This window comes from Hippocampus zosterae, chromosome 3 (assembly GCF_025434085.1).
Source record: "Hippocampus zosterae strain Florida chromosome 3, ASM2543408v3, whole genome shotgun sequence".
NCBI classification, from domain to species: Eukaryota; Metazoa; Chordata; class Actinopteri; order Syngnathiformes; family Syngnathidae; genus Hippocampus; species Hippocampus zosterae.
Window position 1 is genome coordinate 6,172,267 of NC_067453.1, and position 12,037 is coordinate 6,184,303.

Consider the following 12,037-nt stretch of genomic DNA (forward strand, 5'->3'; position numbering starts at 1 on the left):
CATACTGCTTCACCTAAGGTCTCAAGTGAGCACTCAAGCGTTCTACTCAAGCAAGGTATGCCTTGCTAGTAATGGAAGTACATTACTGTCATGTTTCGGTTTGTGACCAACAGGCGGCACTGTGGGGCTTCTCCCTGCAGCTGCACACCTGTTGGTCGTTCGGTAATTAGTGGCTTTAAAAGGACTCCCAGCCCGAGCACTCATTGTCGGGCCATTGTTTGGTCTTGGCTACTGTCATGTTTGTTTGTTGCGGTTTCTTTGCTGCTGTCATTTTTGTTTGTTCAGTCATGTTTTGGTCATTGTTATGTTTTATCTTCAGTCATGTGTTTATGTTTGATACTTTGGACTTTGTTTGTTTAGGATTTAGTTTTCTCTGTTTTAATTCGTCAAGCACACCCTGCTCCTCTCTCCTGCCTGCTTTTTGGGGTCCACCACCACCATGCAATGTGACAATTACTTGACATTGTTTGGAACAGACCAGACCAGACCAGTTAGCCCAGGGGTGCTCAAACCTTTTGGATCGAAGATCTACTTTTCGATCAACTAACCTCCCGGGATGTACCCTTAGCGACACGCGCACGCACACGCACAAGCACGCATACGCACACGTACACGCGCACACGCACACGCACACGCAGATGCAAGCACACATGCAATGATAAGAAACAGCCTGAAACTGAGGCATGCGACGCACTTTTGCAGCCTGTTAACTATCGCAGCTCACACGTACCGTTTTAAAGTGCTTCCCTAGGCCCTCCTAGATTCCTATTCTTTGCCCGTGCCCTCGGTGAATTGGGCATGAAGCAAACTCTGAATGAGAATGACGATAAAAGTTCACAAGCTGCAATTGCAGACTGCTGAGAGCTAACAACTTCAAAAATAAATTCAAGATTTACCTGCTTTATTTTATTTTTAAATATTTTTGGGGTGAAAATGAGACTGATAAGATGATTATCACAAAAAAAGATATTAACAAGTACAAAGACACACAAATGGTTGTGTGTTTTTTTTCTCCTCGACACTCCTCAGATCTACTCAGGACCTGTCTTAGATCTACCGGTAGATCAGGATCGACCTAATGGGCACCCCTGAGTTAGACCAAGTCAGCTGCAGTGACAAGAAAGAAACCCCAGAAGAAAACTGGCTGAATGACAACTGCAACTTACTCTGCTGACTTCTGTAACTCCAGCTGCGTCTTGAGTTTCTTCTTTGCTCCCTGGGTTAAGTCGTACTTGTTTAAGTCATCTTCTGTCAGTGCTAAAAACTGTATTGAAAAGAGAAACCTCCAATCACTCACATGCTGCTTATTTTATAAGCCCGTATCTCACTGTGTGGCGAGGGCTGGTGGATGCACACGGCCCAAATGCTGATTTTTCATCATCAAGGTCGCTAAGGTACGCCGCATGTTCACCAGCAGTTAGAATGGTTGCAAACAGTTTTTCTTGTCACAAAGACATGTTTGAACACGTTTAAACAAACGTTTTTGCGACCGTTTGCAACCGTGAATGAACCCCGATGAACCATCAACATTCGCCACCTTCGCCGTCCAGCGGGATACGGGCTTCAGTAAATGCAAGTCGCGTTGGAGACCGCACCCACCTCTTCCATCGTCAGCTGTTTGAACACCGGGTAATATTTATGTAGGCGAAGCTTGCGCAGCCAGTCCAAGATGCCATTCTGCTCTGGCGTGTTCGCCTGGGACTGTGATGAAGGCTGCGCGTGCGACTGGGAACGGGACTGAGAGAGCGAGTATGAAAGAGACTGAGAATGGAGTGAATGTTGAGGTTGGGTTTGTAACTGTTGTGGGTGAAATGAGAACTGCTGAGGTTCAGAATACGTGTGCGGATGAAGTAAAGGACACGGTTTGCTCTGGGGGTGCGGCTGGGAGGAAGCATCGCCTCTGCCAGCACGGAAGCTAGGTGTGGGCAAAGCTGGCATGGTGGGAGGCAGGGAGGACAGTTGGGGGAAGTGTTGCGGAGAAGGATGTGAGGGAGGGAGAGACGAGAGCTGAGGGGAGGAGCAGGTCAGGGCAGAATTGTGAGTGCTGACAGGCTGGACACTGGCCACTCGGTACATCGCCCTGAAAGAGGAAACGCCATCAGAGGGCAGAAACGCTGCACATCGCACTGATGAGCCATGACGAAATCTTACCTGCTGGCTCCTCTGTACTGCATCATACAGCCGGCTGAGCTTGCTGAGTGACAGATGACAATGGAAATATGAACACACTGTTGTTTATTGCCTATGTAAACAAAGAAATTACTTTGCATTCCGGTTATTGTTTCATTTTATATTGGATTTGGCTGACTGAGAGGATGTCATGTAATACACAGAGACATTCTGGAGATGTTGAGCACTGAAATTGAGGAATGAACATGAGGTATACAAAACGGAGGGATGGATTATCCTGTGAAGAGGAATGTGTTAATTGTCCCCCCCGATCTCCTCGGAAAACGGTCAAGGCCCGCTATTGTAAATCTTCAACCTGAGCAAAAGTTGCAATCGCCAACCCGTTAGTGTGCGGACAACGCCGAATTTCGGCAGAACCACGGACTCCGTGACTGTGACATGAAACAGGAAGACAGCCAAACAGGAAGCGAGCTGGAGCTCACGCTGCTGCCTGACACAAATAGAGGAACAATTGGTGGTGTTGAATGTTTGTGTAACGTCGCTAACAAGTCATTTACCAACACTATAAAGCCATTATTTTTATTTATTTATTTTTGTTGTATTTTTTCCTTATCTTATGTGATGTTGTTTTTAACATTGTATTTGTGATTTTAACTGCTTGTTGTAAGGTGTCCTTGAGTTTCTAGAAAGGCGCCCACAAATAAAAATGTTTATTATTATTATTATTAGGAAGGACAAGGATTGGGTTTTTAGTTCTGGTCGTTGTTACCAGATAAGGTTCTTACTGAGAGTATTACCTCAAAAACACTTGGCTGTCAAAGTACCGGCATAACAACGCACATTAAAAGACGGTAGCTTAATGTTTGTTGTGCTGTTTGTTGTGTGGGGGGGAACTTTGAAAAACGGAATGGCGCAAGCTCTTCATTGCTGAACGGTTGGAGTGAAGCGGTGTATACTCTCCCACAATTATGAAACTGGGATTTTGGGGGCAAGCCCCACTGTTCTTGGTCTCGGTTCTTGTCAAATAAATTTCCCCCTGACACTGTGCAGCCAATCACGGCATTGACAGTACTTGCGCATGTTCCCTGCTCCATAACAATAACAATGCGGTGGCGATAAGTGACGCTATGCTCATCCTTTATCATGGCGAAACGACCGGGCAGGGAACGTGATACTTTGACTCCCCAAACCAAAATAAGAATGAACTGCGGTTCTTTTAAGTTGGAATGGCTGTTGGAGTGTGTGCAAATTGAAGAACAAGCAGTCAAACTGGGTGAGATATTTTCTGCTTTGCAAAACATGCAGCAAAGCTTACGCTGTAAGCAAATTTTCCGATGGAAAAATACGGACTAAATGGAAGCTGGACGATCTCAAGCGGCACATTCAGCAGAAAAGTCATTTGAATCATGTTTGAATTATACAAAGACTCAAGATGGGAAAAGGGATTGGTACAATACTGCGGGAGAGCGCAAACGACCAGGAGAAAAAGAACCTGTCACACAGAAAAAAATCCAACCCTGAGCAAGTTAAAGTTGTAATTGACTATATTTTACTTGCCATTAAAACGAATGCACCAAATATTGGATTGATGTTGGTTTGATTCCTATTCAACGTGTTATAATATTGCGTTAATTTTCAATGTTTTAAAAAATGCTTATAGAAACAATATAATACATTAATTGTTAAAATAAGATTTTTTGTTTAAATAAGCTTTTTTCACATTTTCAGGTAGTGGTGTGCGGCGGAATTTTTTTCACTGAAAGAAATGTGCCTTGGCCCGAAAAAGATTGAAAAACGCAGAACTAGATTCTACACCTTGGATTGGATATCATCAAGTTTCGCGGTCTTCCTCTGACAGAACAAAAGATCTGACGAAAATTGGAACTGAAAATACTACGCAGGCTAGGGAAGGACAATACACTGAAAATACACGTCGATTACTGGCAGTGACACTCCACTCTCTGTACTTTAACTCGCGCTCTGTCTCTCTCTCTTACACACTATGCGCACACACTCACACACACACACACGCACACGCACACACACACGCACACACACACACCGCACTGGAGGTTAAAAATACACCGAAATGAAGTCACATTCATAGAATCAGGCACAAGCACTCTCTCTCACACACACACACACACACACACACACACAAGGTCACCACACTCAGCTTCCCAACACAAACATACCACAATAAATTCCCACACCAGACTAAAATAGAAGCTGTCCTCTCCCTCTAACACCTTCAAAATACAAACCAAAAATTCTCCCTGCTGTATCACCACCACCTCCTCAATGCTATGAACGGACGTGAGCTTTTCCTTTTCATCCTGCACTCATCTCAATCATCACAAACACTGCATAAACCATTCATTCATTCATTCCCCAAACCAGTTTTCCTCACTAGTTTCGCGGATGTACTGGAGCCTATCCAAGACGTTTTAGGACGAGTGGCAGGGTTCACCCTGAACTTGGTCACCAGCCAATCGCAGACCGCATCAACAGACAGGAAATATTCCTTCTGGTATCACTGTCGCTACATCTAAAAATAGATGCCACATGTTTTGCATCCTTTCCAGAGACTTAAGTGTCTGTGATTGTGGCTAAATGGGAATCGGTCCCACTAAGAAAGAAAATACTCACTATAGTTGGAAGTGAATGCGCAGGTTGGAATGACAGGAGCCGTGAGAGGTGACGAAGGCATTTTGTGGAGGGAGGAAGCGAGAGGAGGCAGATAGCTGGGTGTGAGAGGCCTTCTGGAGGTGAAGAAGAGTTGGACGCTGCGGTGCTGGAGCACATGGCTGGGCAATGCTGTCAGGCATCTGGGTGCAGGCGGAGAGAGCAGACAGTCACATGAAGAACACGTACATAGACACAATACAAGGGCAAATATTCACTTGTATAAACACCGAATCGACATAGGTTACAGGTGGGAGACTGGTTAGGTTCTGGGTTTGCATTTTGCCACGTCTTTTGGTGGAGACTTTATATGTTCTCTCTGCTCTGGTGCACTCCACTGTCTAAAACTAAAGTTTGTTTGGCTAACTGGGAAGTGACTCTACATTTGAAAATTTGAAATGTGAATGTGAGGGTAAATAGTTGTCCATCCCCAGGATTTTGTTGAACAGTTTTCATTTTGGCCGCATAGCTTGTAAAACACTTTTCTTGACTTCACTCTCCTCCTCTTAGAAGTTCATTGACCATTTTGGTCCCAATGACTCCCATCACAAAACAATTTTTCAACATACGCTAATCTTGATAACTGAATGAATCTATTCAACCATCCATCCATCCGTGAACTACAGACAGACAGTCAAAAGTAGATCTTTGGTCAAAAAACGTTGGATTCCCCTGCCATAGAGTGCTACCTTCTGTAGCTGGGTATCAGACCTCCAAGGTCTTTGCCGCTACCCTGCTCAAATGGCACCTGACCTTAACCAACCAATTTAATCAAATCAAATCTATCTACGTTACAGAGATTAATTGACAGTGAAACTCCTCTGCAATGAAAACTACATGGGAGATAATACCCCCTAGTGTGAAAAAATCTTCATGCATTAACACCATTTCCACTTTCCTGACCCCATACAACGAAAAAACCCAACCCTGTTGCGTTATAGGAACTCTTTTTCTCTGCTCTTGCCTCGCGACGAGATTCACTACAATGAAGTCTAATCCAACAGCGACCTCTACTGCTTCGTTCGGAAACAGCAACAGGAAGTATTTGTTATTGTTAGTTATCCAAGAAATCGATGTAAGTGAAAGTGAATGCTGATCGTAAATTTTGCAATTTCTTTCACTTTTTTTCTTTCTACACCGACTATGCAGTGTCAATTAAGTTTATGATCATACTTATGCACTGTTCGAATAAAAATAAAGAGTACACATACATTTGTGTGTGCGTGTACACATGCGTGTGTGTGTGTGTGTTTACATCTGAGATAAAATTTGCGACAGTGAAAACCCCCTGTTGTAAAAAAGGTCTCGCTGAAAACATGATTTCGTTGTAGAGGAGTTTCACTGTATTGAAAAAAATAGACTGCTTCGTCAAAAGTGTTGATTTTCCCATTAAATATTTATGTAAATGGATTTTCTGCATTTTGGATATACCATTAATACAAACACACACACACACACACACACACATATATATAAGTAAATAAATGAATGGACGTATGGGTTTTTCACAGGACGGTGATATGTTTCTCCAAAACCTGTAAGTACCTTTCAGCTTTGATGGTGCCTTCACAGATGCCAAAGTTCCACTTTGCGGCAGTCCATCTTAGATGAGCTTTGGCCTAGGGAAGCCGGCAGTATTTCTGGGTTCTTTTGATAAATGGCTTTTGCTTTTCATTACTGTATTTACTGACATTGGTTTTTTAAAATTTGTTTGTTGGTTTTTGGCTTTGCAGCTAACACACAATGATTTCTCGAGATTCTCTGAATCTTTTGATGATATTATGGACCGTAGATGATGAAATAAGATAAGATATCCTTTATTCCCAAATCCCAAAATTCCATGCAATTGTACGTTGAGGAACATTTTCTCACTCAAAACCTCGCCCGATCTTTGCTTGTGAATAACAGAGCAATTCGGGCAAGTTCCTTTTATACCCAAAATGGCTTCTTTTTTAAACAGATACTCGAGTCTTTCTTCCTCTGACATTGCAAATATTGGACCACATCAGACAGTTGACAGAATAATTGCCTCCTCAAATCATGATATAAGGGCAGAGGACAATAAACCCAAAAAAGAAACATGCCTTTCATTTTCAATATCATTTAAGTGATAAGCAATCCTCTAGGATGCAGGGGAAGCGTGCAGTTTCCAAAGCCAGGGGCAGAGTACCAGACATCAATTTGGCACACACTGATCTCTGAGCTCTAGTCAGGTTCAATGTGACATATGGTTGAGGACCAAAATGATGCTTTAAGAAAATCTAAATTCTGAACTTTGGTTTACAGACATGAAGACATGAAAAGAGAGGGCTTCACTACACCAAACAACAACGGTGGCGCAAAGGGCTGTTACTGTGTTGGTGCTGGTTATTGTTGTTGGTATTGTTATAGAGCAGATACGCGTTGAGTAGATGTAGAGTTGAGAGAGAAAGAAAAATTAAAATACCTTTGCTTGGCTGTTTAGTGCCAACACCCGGGCTCGAATTGAAGTTCACCAGGCGGGGCTTCCAGTCGTATACCATTCGGCTATAGACTGTGATCAGGTACTCTCCGTTTTGCCCGACACTATCTTTCCCATGTCGGGCTGTTAGTGACAGTCAGGACACTATTTTTGACCTCTTCTAATTAAAGCTTGACCAATGGAGTTATATTCGTTTTTAAATAGACATACGGTATAAGTAGGTCCGCTTTTCAGTTTAGGTTTTGCATGGGGTTATTTTGATAGGGTGGTTGTGTCAGCTCTGTGAGTGACTGAAGAAGCCTTATGAAGAACAGATGTGTGAAATGGTTATTATTATTTTTGTCTTGTCAAATCATGAGTGGCTGCCATTGTGTAATACCGTAAGTGCAAAAGTGTTTTTTGCCGTTTGTCTGGCTCATTCCTTACAGTCCGTCACCAAATGTTGATGGCAGCAGTGTTGACGTGCAAACCCTTAAAGTTCAGACACTCAACAATTGCAATAAAAAAAAGTACAAAAGGTTTAATGCAAGTTAAAAACAAATTAAACTTAATGACTTAATGACTAACTGTGAGATGAAACCGTGGGCGACTGGTTAGCATGTCCGCCTCACAGTACATAGGTCGTGGGTTTTAATCCGGCCCCAGTCTTCCTTTGTGGAGTTTGCATGTTTTCCCCGCGCCTATGTGGGTTTTCTTCGGGTACTCTGGTTTCCTCCCACATCTCCAAAACATGCCCGGAAGGTTAATGGAACACTCTAAATTGTCCGTAGGTGTGATTGTGAGCGCAAATGGTTGCTTGTCTCTGTGTGCCCTGCGATTGGCTGAAAAACAGTCCAGGGTGTACCCCGCCTACTGCCCGAAGACTACGGCCCTCGTGGGGATAAAGCCATTAAAAAAATGGATAGATGGATGGACAGTGACATTTGTTCAGGACAGTCATGACTCTCGGTGCTAGCGGCCCCTTATTAGCTCATCAAGAATGGTTGAGAAAATTTCAACAGACAAATCTGTACCGAGTATTTCAGAAATGTCTTCAATTTGGTTTGGAAGATGTCACCCACCAAGGCTGGATATTGAGTTTCACTGTGTTATTCCTGATTTGATATAACTTAAGCACATTATTCCATTTCTCTGATGTTGTTAAAGTAGGATATTCCAAGGTATGAGATGCATCTACTTAGTTTTTTGTAATCAGAAATCCATAATTCAATGTCCAGTCCAGAAGTTAGCTAGCATCCTCCATAGGACAGAAAAAAATACATGAAACTAACCTGGCATCTGACTCACTACACTGAGGCAAGATCTTCTCCATTCGCTCATCGGGGAATGCCTGTGACAACTGAGAGAAAATTAAGATAAGGAAAAAAAGTATGGCATCATAACATTGCTGGGATGTTATTGTCATCCATCAATACTTTAAATCCATTTGAAAAGACTGTCGCACCAATGCAGCAACAAGTTGAGTTGTGAAACATTAACAGGGTGCTCCTCACCTGTGAAAGTAGCTCGCTCACCTCCTGTTGACTTCGGACCACTGATGAAACAAAGCCATCAGTCCAGATGGCCTGGATTAGGAATAACAAGAATCATTTGTATTAGGTGTGATTTTTAAACAAAGTTTCGGCATAAGTGTTAACTCGTGTGTTTTTACCCACCTCAAACATATAATCGCTTTTGTCTTCAAACTCATTCGTCGCTCCTCGCAATGCAACTCTCTCAATTGAAACTATAAAAACAGTTAACACACACAATTTCATCATGCTTGGAGTGCTTTGAAAGCAAGAAAACATTACAGCATTCTGTTAATTTAGCACCAATCTCACATGATAGAAATAAAGGTTGCACATTTTCTGGCCTGTTCCTCTTCAGCCCTACAGACACACTATGCATTTTTTTTCATCATGATTAAAATAGTGCCCAGGTGTCTCAACAACATATCTGTGGCTTGCACTAAGCATCATTAGCTAACAGAGGTAAAATTGCCAATTGAGTAGAAGCACTTGTGACTAAACCAAACTGGCAGATTTTTTGATTTTTGGGACCTGGATTGAACACTGTTGACATGTTGATATCAGTAGATGTTCAATGTGGGCTGGATGTCGCCTGCTTGTTCCTGTGGATTTTGGCCAGCCGTCCTCTTGTGCCTTGCTTAGCGCTGAGTGTTCGCGGCAGTGGGCTGTCTGCTTCTATTGGCAGAAGCAAACCCCAGAATGTCCAAAACAAAAAAAAAGTGGGGGCTCACTTTGCTTAAATTCAATAACAGCATTTTACCGCACAGCTGTAGTGCTTCAACTTTTCTTTGTGACAGATGGACACATTGGCAAATACAAACACTTCCCTGGCCCCTGCATATCTTTACAAAGCGGGACTAATTTAACCGTTTCGCTCTACACACACACACGCGCGCACGCACACACACTTAAAAGCGAATATTGACAGAGATTATGCGGGATTGTCAATGGTGGAGGCAGTTTTTCATCACCAAGATGTCAAATTACCGTATTAAGTCGCATTGGAGTATAAATCGCATTTTGGGGGGAAATCCGTTTGATAAAATCCAACACCAAAAACATACATGTCATCTTGAAAGGCAATATAAAATAAAAAGAGAGAACAACAGGCTGAATAAGTGTACGGTATACTAAAGTTACATGACTGACATGCCTGGTAATGTCAGTAACGATTTAACATATTAAGAGTTATTCAGATAACTCTGGCATAAAGAACATGCTAACAAGTTTACTAGACTATTAGTTTCACTCCAAATCACTAAATCCAATGAAATCTTCATCCTCTGTGACACTTTTAAACAACTCGCCCAACTCGGGAGGTAGACACACCTCTAATCTATATTAACACTGTAGCGCCGTTTACCTTCTCTCTTTAGTGCTTTCTCTGCCATATCAAAGAAGTTGTCTTTTGGTTCTCTCTGCCAGCCTCACTGTCAAGTCACTGACTGATAATTTCTGTGTAGGAATGGTGATCATGAGAACTTATTCACAGTTTTTGTTTTCAACCAGTGGAGTGGAAGTGCAGAACGCCTCACTCACAGAATTTCACACTTAGTTAATGCATTGACAGGCATTTCACACACCCAACTATTTGTATCCGAATATTTTAAAGGCAATATCCAATATTATATCCCGTGTAAGGTTGTCTTGTCCAAGGAAACCAAGACAACGGAAGTATTTATAAAAAATATGATGAGATTTATTTAAGAAAAAAAATAAGGAGAAAAAAAACATGGGACACCTTTCACCAATCTTTCAAGGGAGTCTTCTCCCTCTCTGCGTCAAGCGCTATCATTTTATCTTTTTGGGAGGTGGTGAAGGCCAGCGCAATCAGCATTTTGAGCAGCTATACAGAGTACTGACTAGTGCAACTTTGCTTATCCGCAAAATAACTGGTCAGCATTCAATAGTACGAACAGTTACTTCCATTTGGCGCTTTTATATGTCAAATTCCCTTTACAAGGTATCATTGAGAAACAAAACAAACCCCACTTCTCACAGTGCTACATGTGTTCATGATAGCATACGCCATTCAGTTTTGTGCGCATGCAGAAAATAGAAAAATAGGCACTCTAAAAGGCTTGTAACAACCAAGAAAGTAGAGGGCACTATTTTAAATCAGCCCTTCTACATTTTAACCATGACTTGACTTGAACAATGTGATTGATGTCTGTATAATTTGTAAAAAAACACAATACTCGACGATCTCAGATTACCTCATGGTCACGTGTGCATTGCTGTCATCAACATAAAACAGACAACAACACAGACACTCAACAGTCGTTTTGAGCACATTGAAACATGATTGCCCAGATTTAGAGGCACATGATATGATAACAGATTTATAAAATTACGGTTATATACCAAACCCTACCATTTCTATGTATGAGTACTGGGGCTTATCGAGTAAAGAAATTGTTGCTTTGATGAGTACAAATAACTTCCACTAACTAACTTCAATAACTCTTCCATCAGTCTGCTTCTTTATTTGGATGCATGCCTCAGGTGTAGAGGCAGGTTTGGGCTTTTTCGAATTGTTCCATGCCATTACATAGGGGATGAAACTGGCAGGGTTGTTTTCATAGATGGGTGTGATAGCAAAATAACCTCTACATATAAAAGGACTCACATTCGACTCCATAAAGCAGTGTGAAATCATATCGGACATGCAAGGACAAGCAGCTGCATTGAGAAATTAGGTCATGAACAGAAAAGACTGGGATCTGCTAGAGACAGAGATGTACCTACAGGGTGTACCTACACTGTTTAGTCTGCTTTCAACGGAGCTTGGTTCATTTCATATGCTTCCAAACACACTTGGCACAATTCGCAACAGGTCTGAATACAAACCACTGCAGATCCACACAAAATATAGGATACTAGCAAAAATGTTCCCATTGTGAATGCTGATCATACCTGATCCTTCGTCTTTTATTTAGATAGATAGTGCCACTGCCAGCATTTGGTTTGTCAAAACATAGAGAGCACATGCCGGGTTTCTGCATACATTCGCCGACGTGTTCCAAAGTTTATTAAAATAGTGTCGCAAAACCTGCATTGAATGAGCTGCTCTTGACACAATTATTTTGTAGTTCTAATAAAAGCACAAATGCTCAATTTCTAGGTTTGTGCTTTCGGTGCCGCCCTCGCCACTTCACTCCAATGGACATACTGATCGGCACATGCGTAGATGTGTTTGCAGAATATAGTTCACTTCCAAAAAGTATACGTTTGACTATAAACCGCACCA

At 42.1% G+C, this 12,037-nt stretch overlaps 2 protein-coding genes across 5 annotated transcripts in view; both read right to left on the bottom strand.

The window, feature by feature from the left end:
* Window positions 1-12,037, bottom strand: part of LOC127597714 (uncharacterized) — a 108,203-nt gene that overhangs the window by 25,728 nt on the left and 70,438 nt on the right. The gene's annotated exons all lie outside the window — the stretch shown is intronic.
* zcchc14 (zinc finger, CCHC domain containing 14) overlaps window positions 1-12,037 on the bottom strand; it is a 31,698-nt gene that overhangs the window by 7,297 nt on the left and 12,364 nt on the right. For all 4 annotated transcript variants that reach the window (XM_052060828.1, XM_052060830.1, XM_052060829.1 and 1 more), the window contains 7 exons: window positions 8,932-9,002; window positions 8,770-8,841; window positions 8,548-8,615; window positions 4,780-4,958; window positions 2,152-2,194; window positions 1,600-2,080; window positions 1,167-1,264 (listed from right to left, as the gene is read on the bottom strand). In XM_052060828.1, coding sequence (XP_051916788.1) covers window positions 1,167-1,264; window positions 1,600-2,080; window positions 2,152-2,194; window positions 4,780-4,958; window positions 8,548-8,615; window positions 8,770-8,841; window positions 8,932-9,002 — 1,012 coding nt within the window. The remainder of the gene's footprint in view (window positions 1-1,166; window positions 1,265-1,599; window positions 2,081-2,151; window positions 2,195-4,779; window positions 4,959-8,547; window positions 8,616-8,769; window positions 8,842-8,931; window positions 9,003-12,037) is intronic.